This window comes from Ziziphus jujuba, chromosome 3 (genome assembly GCF_031755915.1).
Source record: "Ziziphus jujuba cultivar Dongzao chromosome 3, ASM3175591v1".
Classification (NCBI taxonomy): Eukaryota; Viridiplantae; Streptophyta; class Magnoliopsida; order Rosales; family Rhamnaceae; genus Ziziphus; species Ziziphus jujuba.
In genome coordinates, this window is record NC_083381.1 from 6,175,612 (window position 1) to 6,196,303 (window position 20,692).

General features: G+C 30.6%; 2 protein-coding genes across 2 annotated transcripts; one reads left to right on the forward strand and one right to left on the reverse strand.

The window, feature by feature from the left end:
• The first annotated feature begins 630 nt into the window (after window positions 1-630).
• LOC107422034 (tetrapyrrole-binding protein, chloroplastic) lies at window positions 631-1,838 on the forward strand. Its single transcript, XM_060815793.1, has one exon. The coding sequence runs from the start codon at window positions 948-950 to the stop codon at window positions 1,728-1,730; it is 783 nt and encodes a 260-aa protein (XP_060671776.1). The 5' UTR covers window positions 631-947; the 3' UTR covers window positions 1,731-1,838.
• A 2,830-nt stretch (window positions 1,839-4,668) lies between these two features.
• On the reverse strand, window positions 4,669-15,930 carry LOC107422037 (uncharacterized). The gene is made up of 11 exons (XM_048477601.2): window positions 15,329-15,930; window positions 12,614-12,690; window positions 10,671-10,746; window positions 10,505-10,577; window positions 10,333-10,384; window positions 9,651-9,712; window positions 8,366-8,429; window positions 6,619-6,676; window positions 6,429-6,515; window positions 5,496-5,589; window positions 4,669-5,214 (listed from the first exon to the last, which is right to left on the reverse strand). The coding sequence occupies exons 1-11, from the start codon at window positions 15,409-15,411 to the stop codon at window positions 5,122-5,124; spliced, it is 819 nt and encodes a 272-aa protein (XP_048333558.2). The 5' UTR covers window positions 15,412-15,930; the 3' UTR covers window positions 4,669-5,121.
• Window positions 15,931-20,692: the final 4,762 nt, after the last annotated feature.

The window sequence follows — 20,692 nt, forward strand, 5'->3', positions numbered from 1 at the left end:
TTAAGGACTGATTTGTAAATGGCAGACTAATTATGTGATTTACTTAAAAAGTTATCTACATAGGTCTTTTAATCAATATATCTTGATGAGTTTGGGATTAAAATGTTAAAAAAAATTTGTGGACCAACTTGTAAATGACAATATAGCTAGGGCATCAGTCATGTAATTTACCATAACCTTTTAAATTCTTACTAATGATTTGTAAAATATTAAAATTATATTTAAAAGAAAAGGAGAAAAAAAAAAAATCTGTATCAATGTATGCTGGTTTTGTTGTTGAGAAAATTACAAAATAATTCAACAAAAAAATTATAAAATATCATTAAAAATAATTTTTAAATTATGATGAAAATGACCGATCAATATTAAAATTGCTTGCTTATATAAATAAAATATATTTTTTGATACAAAATTATTTAATCAAAATAATTTATTATGTATTATATCTTTCTATTTAAATCAAAATTATTCAATCAAACTTTTTTTTTTAATCAAATTTTAAAAAAGTTAAAAGGATTAATTGAAATTTAAGCGAAAATACAAAGGGTGTTTTATAATTTTCTTTTCCTTTTTAATTGAAACTTTATCCTCCAGTAAAAAATAAAATAAACAATAAAAAAATAGGATCCATAAACTCTTTCCCCCCTCATAAAGTCCTTTCTTTTTATTTTTGTTTATTTTCTTTTATTTGTCAAAAGCTATAATTAATTAAGTTACAAATAAGAAATAAATTCGAGTGACAGAGAAAATCCAAACCCACAAACTAATAAGCTGACCAATAAAAAATGCAGCCTTATATTTCTCCTGATTTGCTTTACTCATTTCCCTCATCAATCTCTCTCTCTCTCTCTCTCTCTCTCTCTCCCCTCCCTTATTTGCCAACTTCTTCTTCCTCTTCAACTCCGCCACCATAACCCCTCTCTCTCTCTACTTTCTCTCTCTCCTCCATGACAGCAAACATTACTCTCCAATCCATACACCATTCCCTCCCCAAGCGCCAATACCTCTCAGCTGACCCTCCTCCTTTCACTTTCTCTTCCTCACTTTCCCTCAAACCAAACACCCCAACCACAACTTCTTTCTCTCACTGCTCTCTCTCCACAACCACCACCACCACCTTTTCTCTCTCCTCCACCACTTCTTCCGTCTCACCTTCAACCTCCTTCGAATCCATATCATTCGACACCCTCCAACACCAACTCTCCACCCAAGACTTCCGGCAAGCCGACGAGGAAACCCGCCGCCTTCTCATCGTCCTGGCCGGAGAAGCAGCTCAGAGACGCGGCTACATCTTCTTCTCGGAGGTGAAATTCATAGCGGAATCCGATCTCAAAGCCATCGACGAGCTCTGGAGACGCCACAGCAACAGCAGGTTCGGGTACAGCGTTCAGAAGAAGATTTTGGAGAAAGTGGGTGCGGATTTCACAAGGTTTTTCATCAAAGTTGGGTGGATGAAGAAGCTCGATCAGACAGAGGTCGAGCAGTACAATTACAAGTCATTTCCTAATGAGTTTGTTTGGGAGCTCGATGATGACACCCCTGAAGGCCATCTGCCATTGACGAATGCTCTCAGAGGTACTCAGTTGCTTAACAATATCCTTAACCATCGAGCTTTCATAGCCACTGAAGAAGAAGAAGAAGTAGAAGACAAATATGGAGGTTTGAAGGGTTTTAAAGATGCCACAAAACCTATGAACAAAACAGGTCACAAACCAGACTATAGCTTTTGAGGGGTTTTTTATTTTATTTTATTGTGTATATATATATACATATATATAAAAGAACTAACCCGGTAGGCACTATTATACAAATGAAATTGAGATTTGGGTTTCCTTTTTTTTTTTTTTTTTAATTATAATTTGATAAATTTGTTAAATTTTGGATTTTATTTATTTTTCTTTATTTACTAACATTTATAAACAGCAATGTGTTTTACAATGATTTGATCGGATATGGAAAAATGCGACCCCTTAGGAGCAAATGTAAATAAAAATGCAAAACCTGACCTTTCTTATTCACCAAAAGAAAATCCTGACCTTTCCAGACTACCAAAAAGAACAATATTCTCATTCTGTTTTTTTCTCTGTTTTCTTGTGCACAATAATTTGCAATGACATAGGACAAGCAATAAAATATATTACCCAAGAAAAAAAAAAGAAAAAAAAGGACAAGCATTTACATACATGGAATTCCATCAAAGAAAGAATGAACAAATTATGGTGCGGCTAGGTTCAAATCTATATATCATATATATCTTTGAAAATTTTTTAAAAAAAAAACATTACGCATTACGAGTAGGAAAGGGGATTTCTACCACGTCTAAAGATTAAATTTTGACCCCTTTGTTTATTTTTTGGTAACAAAGTTTAAACTTGAACGTATATTTTCAGACATTTTTGCCACTATAGCAAACCAATCAATATATACATTTTATCTATTTACTATTTTAATTTCTCTATTTATTTTTTTTGTATAATTTTATATTCTATTTTCCTTATGGATTTTAGTTCCCTAGACCCAGATCATGAGAATTTCGGCATTTCCAAGTACAAGACATTAAGGCCATAAATTTTATCAACAAACTATATGTGCTTAGAAGAGGGTAAAGAAAGTTCCTCAATTGTGGGCTTTCTGCCTCGTTTGCATAAATGTTGAAGCATATTTTTTTCTTAATGTGACAATTCTTAAATTCTTTAGATTTTCATTTCTTTTTTCAAAGCATCCCAAATCACTTGGAGTTCGAAAATTTTTCAATTTTTCACCAAGTGTAATGATCATTGATAGAATCCATTATTGAAATAATAATAAAATTAACTGCATTTAAAAAAAAAAAATTTAAAGATCGTAATGGCAGCCAATTTAATTTATTTGACTTTCTAAAACTATATATATATATATATATATGAGAGAGTGGACACACTAGTAGCCAATTCAATTGTGATGCAGATGTATATTCTACTAATAATGGCCATCGATAGTTATAAATAACATTGTTTAATCAAATAAGATTAATCATTAATCCTCACTTACCAGACCATTTATTTCAGACAGAAAACAAGGAAAAACTAAAAAAAATTTATTAATTCTTCTTCTTTTTTTTTTTTTTTTTTTTTTTAACAAATATATATAACAGTAATCCAACTCAAACATTAATCATCATTGATTAGACTACTTATTTACAGCTGAATGCAATAGCTGCTTATTGGCGGCATTAGGGTTATGTGAAGAAGATAACGATGCAGCATGCCTCTTTCTAAAATACAAAACCAACCTCCATTCCAGGCCACTTCACCACTTCTTTTGCTTTCTTTTCTTATGTTTTTTTTCCCTCTAAAAGTTGAATTTTTCCTGTTGTACAAATATAATTGACAAATTTGCAAATAAAACCAATTATTATTGATCTACTTCACCAGCAAAATGGCTTCCAACAAAGAATCCTACTTTATAATCCTACCAAAATTTTACAGCAACTATAGTAAAATAGGTGAGTGGGGTTGAACAACACTTAAAATACATATAATATATGTATATATATAAATATTATCTAAAGTGTCATTGGTTAACAAGGTCCAGTTTTTTTTTTTTTTTTTTTTTCCCATTTTTGTTTATGGTTTTTTGTACAGCAAAATATTTGATAAAGGGGTACTAAACATTTTTTTTTTTTTAAATTGTTAACAAACGACACCTAACACTTCCATTCTTTTTTTTTTTTTTTTGGGGTATCTAATTGATACCATTGAAATGAAGGAAAAAAGCAAAATATCCAATCCATCGAAAATTACAGAAACATAATCAGGTAAACAAACTCCATAGGTTAGCTTTAATTTTTCCTTGTCAAAAGAATATGGGCCACAAAACTGACACCTAAATCCACTTTGATTACAGAAAAGGGAACTATAATCTTCCAACATTCCTTGGGGATTTGCTCAATTTTTATCTGCATTCTTTAATTTTTATCTTCACCCCAGAAAATCCCATCTGAAGAACCAAACTTAATCCATTTTCTATGGATTCTCTACCTATCTGACTAGAATTTCCGATCCCTCATGCTTCATTGCAAGCCTCTACTTGTATAAAAATTCCAGGATACTCTAAATTATATATGTATTTATTCAAACAGAAAGGGAAGAAACATCAAGTTTGGATGGATTATCATGGTATACATAAAGATGCATATTCCCCGACGAAAGAAGAAAATATACAATTAAAGACAAGGAGAATCAGGGAGGAAAACATGCTTGATCTTATTGACAAGCAAATGCATGCAAGATTCCAAGTATAACCATCAATAAGAAAGAACAGAAGCCATTCAAGGAAGTATAGATCCCTCCAAGGTGAGAAGATAGTATTTGGTCTTGAAATGAAATCATTGTAACAACATTGTAGCAGTTGCAATATCTATAAGAAAAAAAGATTATATCTATGGTTTCCCTGGAATACAAGTATCACACTTCTACATTTCATTCCAAAAGATTGAGTTTTTGACAATAACTTACTTCACGAGCGGAAATAATAACTTCAAAACCTTGCTCATCTAGGCTATAAACATAATTATTATTTACATAGCTTCTTACCCTTCTGAAGACTCTAGTATTTGGTCTTGAAATGAAATCATTGTAACAACATTCTAGCAGTTGCAATATCTATAAGAAAAAACGATTATATCTATGGTTTCCCTGGACTACAAGTATCACACTTCTACATTTCATTCCAAAAGATTATGAGTTTTTGACAATAACTTACTTCACGAGCGGAAAAAATAACTTCAAAACCTTGCTCATCTAGGCTATAAATGTAATTATTGTTTACATAGCTTCTTACCCTTCTGAAGAGACTCTAGCCTTAAATAATTGTACTTTCTTTCCAGATGGTATTAGTAACTGATAAACCATTTAGACAGGAAACAAGTGATTGAATACAACCAACAAGCATCTACCAATGTCCCAGTGTCTAATGTGCATGTACATAATATATATTTTTTGAACCAGGTATGCATATACAATAAACGTAAACTACATTTCTGCTACTTCAATACATAAGTGAGCTGTGATAATGTTCTTTTTCTTTCTCCCAATGATGAAACTTTAACATTCAAAACAATACACTTACCGAGTAACTGCACTATGCACAAGGGCATAGCCTCCGGGTATGCTGATGTGAACCATCACAAGAAATCATTGATTGTGTTCGAGTAAACAAACATGCTTCTGGATTCTGATGGTCACAAGTAGAGGGGAAACAAATTAGAAATTCTCCTCCTAGTATCAAAACTTCAAATCATAATTAAAATTAAAGAAAATTCTAGCGTTCCATCAAACGGATTGAAATTAGAGTGGATGATCTTATGATTTCAGTTTTTGTGAAAGTTTAATCATAAATGAATATTTCATTTACATGAACTCATCCTTTATAAATATATGCTTACATTCCTAAATTCTGAAAATGAAAATTAAACACCGTAGAAGTTTGAGATTTAATGCAAAAAAGTAGTGTACCAAATGTTTAGGAGCACCATCAACAACTTCAGCAGGTTGGTCTGCTCCAACGCTTGCCAGGCAACCTCCTTTGCATCTCATGTATTTCTGAATACTGCTCATGAAAAAAGGACATGATCTTCAGTGGAAAATAATAAGTCACATCTAAAGAATTTAATACAAACTCCAGTAGCAGTCAGAATTTTGATTGTTCGATGGTAACTCATATAAGACATATCAGATAAAACAGGCACATATAACCATAAGGAAGATCAGCTCCATGTACATCCCAAGTGACCTTATCAGAACATTTAATGGTGCAGGAGCTATTTAATGTTGCCTAAGATTAGGAAAATTTGGGAAACAAAGAATCTTCGGCAACAAGTTTAATGTTATGACAACTTTTGGATATCAAATTAAATTCTCGGCTTCCATATAAGTGATAAAGGTTTGTTTTATACATCCTAGGCTCCGTCCCCCAAGAGAATGAGACTATATATATATATATATATAGTTAAGAAAAAAAGTGTTTAAGATTGAGACATCCGAATGCAAGCATGGAATTATCACAATAAAGATGCTAACATCCCCACAAGAACTAATAAAAATTTGAGGAATTTTAATCTCTAAAGATTCTGAAAATAATCAAACACATACAATCAAAGAAATCTCTTGTATGGGCAACTGAAAAAAGCATGCAGATAATAAAACATTGATACATTGATACAAGAATATTCATGGCAGGCAATTCAATGGCAGGCATGTAGTGCACCCCTCAGCCCCCCCAACGGAAAAAAAAGAAAAGAAAAAAAGCAAAATGAAAGGATTAAATTTATTACCTATTGCATTTAGATCGACTGAACAAAAGAAACCATAATGTGGCAATTATTCAGTGATAAATATAAGCAAATCATTAAACAGAATTTAGAGACAAATAACTAATAATCAACTTACATGTCACATTGATTAAGAACTGGAAGCTTATTTGGAACACATGATTGTCCATTTGACTTGCAAACTGAGTCACATGACTCACCTTGTCTACCACCCACCCATGTCATAAGGATTCAAAGAGTAAGCTACAATATTATATAGAATATCTTAAGTTTAAATCAATAAATAAAAAATCAACATGACTACTCACCTTCCAACAACAATATTAATGCCAATAAGTCTTGCTTCTAAATTAGTAGAATTTGCCCCTGTTAATGCAAGTTCAAAAGACGCACAACTCTTTCAATTAGCTGGAAACTGTATCTGATGAGAAGATAATTCTTATTTCATGAGTAAACATTTGCTGTCAAAATTATCAATCGAAAGGAGAAAATGACCACATACAATATGAGAACGTCCCATGCTATGATAAAATAATTGCATACCCACACCTTCTTGGTACGTATGACATCTCATATAATGATATTGTGCTTTTAATGCTTAATGGGAACCATGTATCATAAGATGGAAGCCCAATACAAAAGCATAAACCATTGAGTGGGTGAAATCTCATTGAAACCTTTGACCTTACACTAACACTTGCAATGCCAGGCTTTTTGCAAGCCACCACATTCCCAGCCACCCAAATTCTAAAAACCCTGTTTGATGGGTCCCATAACCTTTTTGGGACATGGAATTTTTGTTTTCTTTGTCTGCTTGCTAGATAGATCGTGCTTCCTAATTTTATTTTTTTATTTTTTTATCATTTACAACAATTTCCCCCCACCTAGTGTCTCAAAACCGCAACCCTCAAGGTGTGAGTATGCATGGCTTAACAACTAAGCCAATCTCACTTAGGTCATGCTTCCATAATAGGAACTGCACAAGTTGTAATTCTTTGCTGGAAATAGATCTTTTTATTTATTTATTTATTTGGTATTTTTTGCTGGCAATAAATCTTTTTATTTATTTATTTGGTTATCACTAGCAACAAAGCTATCATTCTAAGCAATCTCTCAAATCTGCTCATCTTCTTAAATATGAATTCTTTCACTCTAAGATGCAACAATGGAAAAAAGCGCATCTAAAGACCACAGGGATAGATTGGAAAGGACCAAGCCTGTGACGTATGAAATTATATTCACTTTTTCTACAAATTACAACAAGAAAATATGCACTTTGCATGTGTGTGTTTGTGTGTGCACGCATGTGATAATATGAGATATCAATAAACCTACCCAGCATATGGTATCTCATTGAGTTTCTTGTTAGCTATATATAATCAAGTCCACTCCCCGCTAACTAAACATGGTATTAGAGCCTAACTGTCTAACTGATTTTGTTTTCTAATTTATTGTTATGCATTAGTAAAACTCACTTTCTTTATGTAACTGGATGGACATACAAATCTTAAACATCAATTGTGAAGGCTAATAGCATCTTTAAACTTTTAGTTGATGGTAACTTAACAATTTTAATTTGAGGTACTTTGAAAGCAAGCAAAAATATGTTGCTTCCATAAATCACTTCAACTGATTTAGCTTTCTTCCAGTGGCATGAAGCATATGGTCATAAAGAGTCTAGGCAAGAATATCATGCTTCTGGAGGGAATGAAAATTACCAATATTCTCAAAAGAAAAGAATAATAAAGACAATTCAGAATTCAGAAAGTATTAAAAGAAACTTCAAAACATATGAACTAGTAACAGATATGAAAGATCTGAGAGAAAACATGGTAAAAGCTTAGGTACCACAGTGCACCCTCCAACCATCAACAAACCACCACAAGAAAGTAAAGAAAGAGGGAAAAAAAAACAAAAAGAATAAAAGGCTTAAAACTTTTCATACATATCTGCCCATAAAAAAAATAAATAAATAAACATAAAAACTCAAGATCAATACATTGCATAAATAGCATGACAGTGAGAATAAGTAAAATAATGCAACAAATATCCTACCTAAAGAGTTCGACGACACAGAAAAGCAGTGGTGGAAATCACTAATGTATGCATTTTCATGAACCTGAAATGTCCAAAACCCATTCAAAGAGTATAAGAAAATAAGAAATACTTGTACAATCAAATCAAGGAGAAGAGCAAACAGGTTGTATTCAGCAAACAAGCAACCGAGTGGCTTTTTTCCTTCTTCTAAGAAACAAAATTTTATGAAAGGAAAAAACAAATTACAACTTTACCAGGAAATGAAAGGTGGACTAGCTGCCTAATTTAATAAAGCAAGCACCAAAAAGACCACGCCACAAACTAAACAAATGAAACCAACAAAAACTTAGACAACACTTCTCCAATCACGAGAATTCAATATCTAGAACTTCCTTCAGATATCAGTAAGAATGATGTCCACAAAGAAGAAACATTACTTTGATTCCCTTCCAAAAGATATCGACATCTTTTACCTCCACTTTAAAAATGATAAGAAACAAGGCAACCATGTGAAGGAGATTTAGTCTCCAGGATTAGAAGGCTAAAAATGGTGACATTACATCATTCCATCTTTACTTGGTCCTATCAGAGCATCACAACCTTAATATCACATTATATAACATGACATATCTAATACTAGAACCATTTCTCGACCTTTTTATTCGGGCTCCCAAAATAACTGAAACAATTTTTTCCTGAAGACCTAAGAATTTTCATTTCTATATCAAAATGCTACACACATACCCACACACACACAACCAAAAATATGGTCCTTTTTGGCAAGAGACTTTAGAAGAATCTCTAGTAATTTCACTGAGCAAGTTCTAATAGTAAAATTTGATAAATCAAACTTCTCAAATAGGTCTGAAAATTTAAATTTTAAATTAAAAGTCAAAGCCAGGTTAAATTTGAGGATCATGTCACTACTTAAAGTTTGTTTTATGTTGGTTTGATATGCATAGTTAAATCCACTTGTGACATTTTATGCTTCGGAAGGTAACTTTATACGGTATCAAAGTTTTTGTTGGTTTTGTACATGAATCCTCATAACGTTTGTTTGTTAAACATATGCTGCTCTACACATGTAATGCCCACTTCTTTCCTAGGAATTTGTTAGCTCAATGAACATAGCTAGGTTAACTTCTCAATGGCTTTAGTTTTGGGGATTGGTAAGTAACCCTAAATCGGAACATAGCCCACTAAGCATATTAGTTTTGTACCTTATAAAAACACCCATGTGTAAAGAATAATCAAGAACAGCATACAAGAAGGAAGAAAATTCAATGTTAAGAGTATAACTTACCACACTCTCAGAATTATGACGGCACCTCCCAGCACAGAAATCAAAAACACTTGCATAAGTTCCTGCAAAACAATTATGGATTTATAACGCGAATTCAATCTAAAGGTTAGCTATATGGGTGAAAAGTATTCAGTTTCATTAAATACATATTCCTACAATGCATACAAGGGACAGGTTTAGAACAAAACCTCAAGGGACAAGTTTAGAACAAAACCTCAACTTGCAGCAACCTAGTAGAGAACTTTTAAGTAACAGCTCACCTTCACCATTTAATATCAATGTGTATAACAAAGCTGTTAACTTGGTGACTGTTTGAAGCATACAATCAAGATTTTCGTTTTGGTTAGGGATCATTTAAAGTTGTTGGCATCTCTATGGCCATCAACTTCATATGAGTTTAGGGATATCCCTTTTTTCCCATCATATATTTGTGGAAAGTCATGTTCTTACAAAATGATAATTTTGTTCGTTTCTGTTTTATCGTATAGTTGCTCATCTCCAAAATTTTTATATTTCTAATATTTTCATTAACAAAACATATTTAGTCTTCAAAACAAATACTATATGATAACGAAAAATAAAGTACCATCTAGATCGCCATAATGAGACATAAAGGGAAATTAAAGACTAATCCCTTTTTCAAAAAGATCAAAATTCTGTCTACCAAGATCCATAATTTTACCTGCAGTAGCTGGTTTTGCAACTCTCATCTTCAGGACATGTTGCTTCAATGTCTGCAGGATAAATCCCCAGTAACACATTTTAGTGTGTGGAGCATGCCATTAAAAAAGGAAAGAAAAGAATTAAACCTTACTAAACTAAATAAAATGAAAATAAATCAATGAAAAATTTACCTTTGAAGGATTTAAGCAGCATGAAACACAATATTCATAGGAATTACAACATTGTGACAGAAGGTCGCATCCCCTGAGTTCATAAAAAGAATGTTGTAAGTTCATTATATGTTCTTCATAAGGTCACTATCTCAGCAGTTTAAAGAATTGATTCAGAAAAACTCACTGACAAGAAAATTTATCTCCTTTCTCAGGGCAGCAGCGAGATACTGGATCCACTGACAGAGCATCACAAACATGGCCTACAATGCCAATGCTGATTATGAGGCTATGAAAATGAAAATAAACTCTGTAGTAGAGCATACTCTACAAGTTATAATTATGAAAATGAAAGCAAGGTATACATAATAACTACATCAACTTTGTGATTTGTCAACTTTTTTAAAAAAAAAAAAAATTTATTTTTTTTGGTGAATAAATATTAAAATATCTTGCCTCAACAAGCAGCTAACGTAAAATATATGGTCAGTACATTAAACCCTTCCCCTTCCCCTTGCACTATTGGACTAGTGTCAATTTCATTCTTAAGCTTTCAATTGTAGCAATCAAGCCTCCTAAATTTTTATATGTGTCAAGATCACCCTTAACATTTGTTAAAACCCAATTAACTGTCTTAAATAATCTACATTGGCAACCCAACATCAAAATTTAATAAATAAATCTATTACGAACAATTTTCAACAATCAAATGATAATCATGTTAATAGCTCTTACTTTTTCACAAAAATTTTGATAAATTTGAGTTCGAAGGATATCTTGTAACTCATTATCAATCAATTTTATATATTTAACAGGCATAATATTTTAATTTACCCCCTCAACTTCCAAGCTAGTGTCGATTTCTTCCTTGAAATTATCTTTTAAACAGTCTAAACTTTAAATTTTGATCATTGTGATATTACATCCTCCTATTAATAAATTCTACTGTTTAGCAAAATAAAGCGAAAGGTAGGAAAGAGTTCTCTATTAGAAAATAATATATGTATGAAAAGGTACATTCAAATAGTCAATGCTCATTGGTCAAATCTTGTTAAACAGATCCATTACACATGTTCAATGATCTATTTGATGATAAACAAATCCATTACTTAAACAATTCTATTTAATTGGTTATATGTTACCTTTAAAAGTGAAACATATTGAAAATATGGTTTTTTTTTCTTTTTTTTTCTTTTTTTTTTTCTTTTTTTTTTCTTTTTTTCTCACAGGCAATTTTAATAGCAGGAGATTCCATGTAACTGTTATATTAATCCCATTATATATTGATTACATGACTATAATTTGCTATATTTAAAGGCTTCAACAAAAACAATGGATTAATTGACATAAATCAAAAAAGTATAAGGAACTCTTTACTGCAATTGAAAATTTAAAGACAAAATTGAAAATAACTCAAGGGGCTACTGGTGCAATTAACGCAACAGAGCAAAAAAAATGTACTAAATTTCAGTAACCATTTTCTGATAAGAGCATTTTCGTTGGATCTCAAAATAAAAAAGTAATATTATATCCTATAACCATCCTAAAGCAGTGACACAAACAAAGAGCAAGTAAACACTCCATCAACTTAGTATCCTCCTTTTCTTTCTTCTTTTAAACAGAATCGAAATTGTAGTTGCAAGAGCAATGTTTTATTAAGATTATATTGAAATTTTATGGGAATATGAGCTCATTAATTGCAAATTTATTAAACTGCACTTCATGAGAATCACTGTATATGGGTCATTATTTTCTAATTTCAAACTTTAAATCATCGTTGCATATAGCATGTCTACAGTTTTTTCTACAAATCACTACATGCTTCATTTTTAGTTTCATGAAGTCACTTTGTTACATTGCTTGACATTTCATATAAGAAGTTGCATTATTGCAGGGCAATATCAGCAGTTCAATTCTCTTATCGTTTCACATAAATTAACCCACTCCATCAAGCAACTTTAATACGCAAATCATAGAAAAGAAAATAAAAAACTTAAAACATACCAGGAATCTCATAATAAAAGCAAAAATCTGAATACTTTTCATTATTCAAACAATCAAAAGGTCAAAAAAAGAATGCAAGTAGTAGCTATGAAAACATAAAATTAGTAAGGAATTTGTTGACAATACCATTATCATCAGAAAGTAAGTATCTTCCTTGAACTGTATTCCTGCAAAATTGCTTCTCAAGGAATCCAATATCCTTCCTATAAACATATATTCAAACTATAAGATGGATATATACCAATTTGTAGAACATCTTTCAAAAAATTTCATTATTTACTTTCAGACACCTACAAACACAATTCTCATGTCACAAGCAATGAAAAAAGCTACTGAAACAACCTTTGGATGCATAAGGGAATTAGTCCTCTTGTCATTTGGGTTTCTTTTATGTTTATTTCGGGGCTTCTCTATTGGTTGTGGACTGTCTACATACAAATAGGCAATATTGTAACTTATTTTACACTTTTGCTATTGCCAATATTCCATACATTGAAGACAATGAACCCCTTCTTTCTCGATCCTCCTTTTCATTTTTTGTTTTCCATTTCTTCGTTGATGATATTTCATGAATCCTTCTCTAAGAAAACCAATCAGTTTGACTTGCTTCTAGAATAAGCAATGTGATATTGATATGCATATGATAAAGAAAAAACAAAATGTAAAGTTAAAGAGGAAAAAAATACTTACATCAGGCTCTAGAAATTTAAGCATTGCTAAATTGAAACTAAAGCTATTCTTCTAACCAAAAAACAGTAGTTAAAAAAAAAAACGATTTCCACTGTCAAACATAAACTAATGAAGCCACCATGTGGTGAAGTCATGCTTTATAGAAGATTTATCAGGAAAATATTCATTTATAAGACAGGGTTTAACAGCTTAAAAAATATGCTTCACCACTTCTTTTTGTGTTAATATAAAAGATATTACCTCTATGGAGGGTACTTCCAGAACAGGAACAGAAAAGGCTTTCATGAAAAATCTATATTCCATTGCGTATGCCAATTACTAGAAAGCCAACTACACTAACAAAATATTAAAGAACAACACTAGGACAAATATTTTGACTTTGATGATGTTAAGAGACCTAACCAAAGAAAATAAAGCCCAAAATAATTCCATGTACATAGCAAATCAATCAGATGAGACAACAGATGGCAATATAAACTCAACAGCCACCCTTTTTTAATTTAATGCAAGGAAATAGAAAAATTTATGCTACAAGCAACCAAATGTTCATTCAACACACAACCCTAGACAATGCTTCACTTCCTCCATAAAGAGAAACAAAGTACAAGCTCTGAATCCAATGACACTGTATTAAAAATAGAGCATAACCAATTGCAATCCTACAGTAAATCCATTTTAACAACAAACTAATCACCATCTTGCTTCTTCTCTATATCCGGTAATCATAAAACTAGATTCACACTGTTACGCAATACCACTTAATACAACTAAGAAGTGAAAAACTTTTCGCTTTTACAGTACGCGTCTAATGGTAGAATGAGGAAAGGGGTCAAGAGAAAAGTAGAAATGGCTACAATAAGCACAAAAAACATAAGACTAACACATATCTTGAAAGTTCCCCCTACTTGCTGACTCACATGCATGCACAGCAAACCATGACTTACACAAACCCAGGATGTAAATCCACCTATATTATTCCTAAGACAAAAATAATAGTTATGGGTAGTTATTTCCTTTCTTTTAAATAAATATATAAATTTATATGTTAGAATTTTTAGGAGAATTCAAAAGATCAAAACGCCATCAACCAAGTAATACCAATTCATAACAGCATGGCTTCAAAATAGTGATTGAGTTTACCAGTTACAAAGAAATGTTGCAAAACAGACAAAAATTCTAATAAAAAAAATCTGGGAGGCAGATGAAATCATGAAAAATCAGAAAATTACGTGTTTCACAAACAAAATTGTCATGAACTGCCAAGGACTAAATGGTATAGAATCTACAATTGTACAAGAAGTGAGACAAGCTTACTAAAATCATAATCATACAGGATGGCACTGATAGGACCATCATAATAATATAAAGATGTAGGGTTTCTCACTATTTATCCAGATTCTTTCTTTTATGACAAAAATAAAGTATACTAACAACCATGAAGCTGCTATAAAGCTAAGATTACATTTTAGTCAACTACAAGAAAGCAACATCACAAGAAAACACCAAAGCATATTACAAAAAATATGCCATATCAAATTCCCAGGTACAAGTTGACATCCAGAAAGGGGGGAAAAAAAAATCCCTACCTAAAATTTCTATCTTCTTGGTTCAAGAGAAAAAAAAGAAACAGCATCTAATCAGTTTCTTATTAGTATCCTCTGGGAAAACCTATATATTTAATCATTCGCTTAATCAACCTTCTGCTGTATCGTCAACAAGTGTCAAGTAATATATGGTTCGGCAAATCAGTATTGATCAATATTTTGAATATATCTTAAAAACCCAAATCGTTTTCTTTCTTCATGAAATTCCCATATCAGAATCTCACATTCTACATTGTATTGGAAGTAATATAAGTAAAAATCAGCATTTAGGAACACTAGCAAGAGCCAAACTAGGACCTAGTAGTTTGACAAGCTCCTTCAACACCAAATCATCAAACCCACATCAGACAAAAAATTTCAAAAATTAAAAAGGTTCAAATTCTTTGCAATTATTCCATTTTTTATTTTTATGGTCTTCTTTGTAAATGGGTACATGAATTACCAATTAATTTTCACAAAAATATGAGCCAAACATAGATAGGGTAACCATAGAGCATGTTCTACTTTGGAAATCACGAAAGGACTGAAGAAGGGAAAAAGCTTTTACCTGATTGCGAACGTTGTACAAGAAAACAGCAAGATTAACAAGTGCAGAAAAATGAAGGGCAAGTTGAATCCGGATTTGAACATTTCTGGGCTTGCTTAGCAATTATTTCAAATAGATTTTGGAGCCTCTGGCTGGCTGATGATGCAGTTTGAGCCAAATTTTAAGATTCCCCCTCTGTGCTGCGACACATTTCCAAGTCAAAATGACACTCTCTCTCTCCTCTCTCTCTCTCTCTCTCTCTCTCTCTCTCTCTCTCTGGCTCTTTCCCTCACCAAAAATCCGAAGCCTAATCACTATTGTACAACTCCATTTTCTTTTTGTTCTTTTTTTTTTTCCTTCGTTTTTCTGAATTCTATGGAAAATAATGAATTTGAGAATGATTTTTCTTCAATTAGTTAAAACCAATACCCAGATCTGACATTGATCAGTCAGGAAAATTTCAACTTTTTTACAATATTTTTATGGTTTTGGACTGATTTTTTTTTTTTTTTTTTTTTTTTTGAAAAAAGAGGTTTTGGACTGATTTAGGTATTCCATTTTGCCATTGAAGGGCGACCCAACTTATAAGCTTTTGGTTAATATGTTCCTATAACCAAAGAGAAAGATGTACTACCCAAAAAAACAAAAATTAAAGAAAAAGATCAGATATCAGCAAACCAAAAAAAAAAAAAAAAAGGGTAAAAAATCAGATTATTAACCATAAAACCCGAAAAATAAAAAAGTAAAGTCAGATTTTTTTTATTTTTTTATTTTTTTTGGTCATAAACGAGAATGTTATTTTTAGTGAAACAAACGAGAATGTTATATAAATAGAAAAGCAGCAATGCATGTCGCAATCCTTGTTTTTAAAGTATTTAGGCTTGATTAATGGGAAAACCACTCAAAATATTGGTTTAATTTTTTTAATTTATTTACCTTTGGAGTTTTTTTTTTTTAATTGATTATTCATAAAATTTATCCATTAATATTTAAATTATATAAATATATCAAAATAATAATATTTTAATATATATTTTTTAATAAATAAATTTAATGGATATTTTGATATTTTTAATATTATAAATTAAAAATAAAATAGTTATTTTTAAAAGTGAAAAAAGTGGTTCAAGTTAGAAAATAGGCTAGATTGGCGATATATTAAAGGGCAAAAAAAAAAGTATATAATTTTGCAATTTTGAGTGAAGTTTGCTAGAATTAAACCGTATGACACAGGTTTTAATTGATTCATATTCATTAACGACCCGACCCGTAAGCATAATTGGTTACTACGAGCTTACAGGAAAGTCAAAAAAAAAAAAAAAATGGAAGAAGAAGAATGGTGTGAAGTTTTGCACCATTTTTCATTTTTATTACGAGTGATGTTGTAAATTCATAAATAGTTTATATCTCTATATTTATATTTACAGTTATGCACAATAAAGTGTGTGTATTAATAACCATATATGATAGCTTTTAAGTCAATTTAAAATATGATGTTGAAATTTTCATAAAAAGAAAAATATTAAATGCATATCATATGAATATAGTAGGGATATCATTAATTCTCTTGTCCCTGCCCTGGCAATGGTAAAAATAATGGTTTATTTTATGGCAATAATTCATCTTCCAATCCTCCAGTCCAATTGAGAAAACGAAAAAATTAAAAAAATAAATAAAGGGGGAAAAAAAAAAAAAAAAAAACCTGTATATGTTCTGATGACATGGATATCGCAGGGCCTAAAATCATGAGGTTTGTATATATTTCTATGTATGGACTATGTTGACCATGACTTAATAGCGCTAATATATATATATATATATTATTTTAAAAGGTAAAGTTGCATTTAAAATCTAATTAAATAATAAATGTTACTAAATAAAATTTAAAATTTTATTAAGAAGTTATGCATATATTAATTTTTTTGAAAAATAAATGCAATTACTATAAAAAGGAAGTATCTAATGGAAAAGCTTGCCCTGTGTAATGAAAATGAATATAATTAGTTTTTACATAAGAATGAAAGGGCAAAGTTAATCTTATCTTATAAAGGTAAAATTATTCAAACTACAATTTTTTAGATTTTTTTTTTTTTTGTTTTATGGAAAACCTATTTGATTTCATTAAAAAAATTGAAACTTCAGAGATTAATCTCACTTTTGGCTTATTAGTTCTCATTTCAAATGCATAAAAGGAATATAAAGAAATTATATTTTTTAATATTTATATTTATTAAATATAAAAATGCTATTTTGTTAATATTTACTTTTGATGGGAGAAATCGACATTTTATTTTATGTTTTCTTTCACTAAACAATAATTGGCCATTTCACCCAAAAAAAACAAAAAAAAGTTGAATTTGGCCACGTTGTAATGAGTTTAATATGGATAAAAAGAAAAAAAAAAAAAGATTTTGGCCAAGACAAGGACGTAATTACCGTATAAGGATGTCAATTACTTTTATGTTTGGTTAAATATGTACTTACAAAAATTTGTATTATTTTTATGTTTGGTTAAAGATATACTAACAAAAATTTGTATTATATTCTAAAAAACAATACTCTATTTTTTTTTTTTTTTATAATAAACAATACTTAACTCATTCTATCCGATTGGACCATTTTTATCTTGAATGATAGTCCAATCAAAAGCATATTAATATCCCATAGTTTGTAAGCAAATGGAATTTGCAGCCACACATAAATGATAATAATAATAATAATGAAATTAAAATTAAAAATTAAAAACCATAGTCTTGTAATTGTTTTAGAAACCATGCATTTAGAATTTATCCACAAAGAATTTTAGCCTGTTAAATATTTTTTTTCTAGTAAAAAATTGAATACTTTGTAAATAAGTAACAATAAGTTTATTAGAATAAAGTATAGTAATTTGTTAAAAAAATAAAAACTGCCTTTTTCATTAGAATCAACTAACAAAAAACGAAAAACTAAAAAAAAATACTAAAAAAATTAAAAGGCTTAACAATACACTTAACATAATCTTTAAAAGAGATTTTAGGTCCATTTGCTATAACTGATAAAAGTAAAACTTTAGTTTGTAGAGTTTTATATAATAGATTTTTTTGAAAAAGAATTTTATTAATAAGTGTTTGGTTGTAAATAAAAAAACTCCATTAAAGGGCCATCGAGCTACATCAAATACTTAATGAGTTTCCATATAAACTAAAGAAAAAAATTTTTTTCTAAAAAATCATAAAATTTGGGTTTCTCTAAAACAGATTAAAAAAATTATTTTTTTTTCAATAAGTACATGTTTACTCTTGTCAAACACTTTTATTTTTTTAACAAAAAAGCTTGGCCTTTAAGTAGAACTTTTGATCCAAAAAAAAAAAACTCTGCCAAACAGATATTTAAAACAGAACAAAAAAATGCAAGAAACTTAAACAAAACGAAAAAAATATATATTTAATCCCAAAAAAAAAATGAAAAAAGACACAGTAAAATCTTCTCCAAGCATGCAGCCTTAAAAGCATTTCATTCTTTGAATTTTCAAAGTTGAGAAATATAGCAAGATAGAGAGAGGCAATGCAAATGCCTATGTGAAAATTTCAAAAGTTAATGGGTATTTTGGTAATTTCAAGGGGACTGAAATACTCTTAAATCTCTATGGTACATCAATTAAAAATAAACCATTGGGATATACCCTTTATATACGAAATGTATCGTGGAAATAATAAATCATTGGAATGTACCCAACCTCATGGTCCATAACAATAATAAACCATTGGAATGAACCGACTCTCACAGTCTGTAGCAATTTCAAACCATTGGGATGAACTTAACCTCATGGCACCGTAGCAAACCCATGCTTTATAATATAATACTGATTTGAAATACTGATACTATATGGTACATCAATTAAAAATAAATAATACAATATCCGTAAAATAATCTTATGAGATTATACTATTTCAAACAATATTGTATCATAAATCATAATTTAATATTCAATTTCAACCGCTTATTTAAATATTTCAAAATTTTCAAATCATCATTTCATGCTAAAACCAAAAATATTACAGTGAAATATATATCATCATATACCAATTTTAAGCACATAAAATTGTAAAATACTTGAACATGCTTAAAATCATATAATTTGTAATCTGTTTTCTCAAATCAATTATTTTCCAAAATGATTCAAAACCTCAATTTCAATACCAAGATATTTAAATATCACAAGTCCATTTATAAACTCATTGGAATTGGAAATTATTTAAAATATTGTCAAAAGTCACATAAAATGACAACACATATATGTAAAAGCAAGTATTTATATATGCATAAAACAAATATTCAAACCACATATATATTATACTGTATACCCAAAACATTTTAAAACAATATAACCACTCATAGTATTGTAGACGCTCACTCATGCTCCCTTGTAGGATCGACTTCAGGTTTAACACAAGTACCCATAACATAATAAAATATTTTTTAATCTCCAATAACTAAACCAAAGACATTTGTAAACACCAAATGTCTTAAATTGATTTGTACAACTATAAAATTAGGTAAATTGGATTCCGAGTGATCCAATTATGCCACGTACCCTTAGAATTCGATACCTAAAATTGAGGCTTTTCACTCGAAAGGCCAATCTTTGAATATTGAACCTCTTAATGGGTCCTATTAATATCCAACTGCATTAATTTAACTTCAATTTTGTCCAATTTGACCAATTTTGTCCAAACACTGTCCAAATTTATTCGGTATTTAACTAATTGACCCAAAAATATAAAAATTATCAAATAATGTCTAAAATTCACAAAATTTATATCAACGGAAAGCCCAAGAGATAAAAAAACATAATGGTATGATCACCTCGGTCCAAAAGTGTGATCAATGGCTGGAAAACTCGATGGAAATCTCGGCCAAATTCCACGCTGACGTATCTTTCAAACGATGAGGAATATTGGTAAATGAACCATGGAAATGAGTTCAGAGGGTTTAAAACTAGAGGGAGTGGTATATGGGTCGGCTTAGAACGATCAAAAAATGGCCAAACGGCTAGAAAAGGGCAAAAGGCCACAGCCGACTTCAAACGGTCGACTCGGCGCATCGACCGGAGGTTTGGCCTGAAATTTGGTCGGCATGGTCGCCTAAAGGTTAGTAACAAGGGTGGCTGGCACATGTGTACGGATGGTGGCCAAAATTGGGCAAAACGGCGATGATCAGGTTGGACGTTAAACGAGTTAGAAACGATCCAATTTGGACCCGTGGGTCTGAAGAGAAATTTCTTTGATTTGGGGGATAAAATGGGTATTTTGGGACTTGTTTCCTTTTGGACGCACTTCCCAACATTTATATCGAGCCCTGAATCATTAACAGACAAAAACTTGGGATTGGTTTGGACACTGA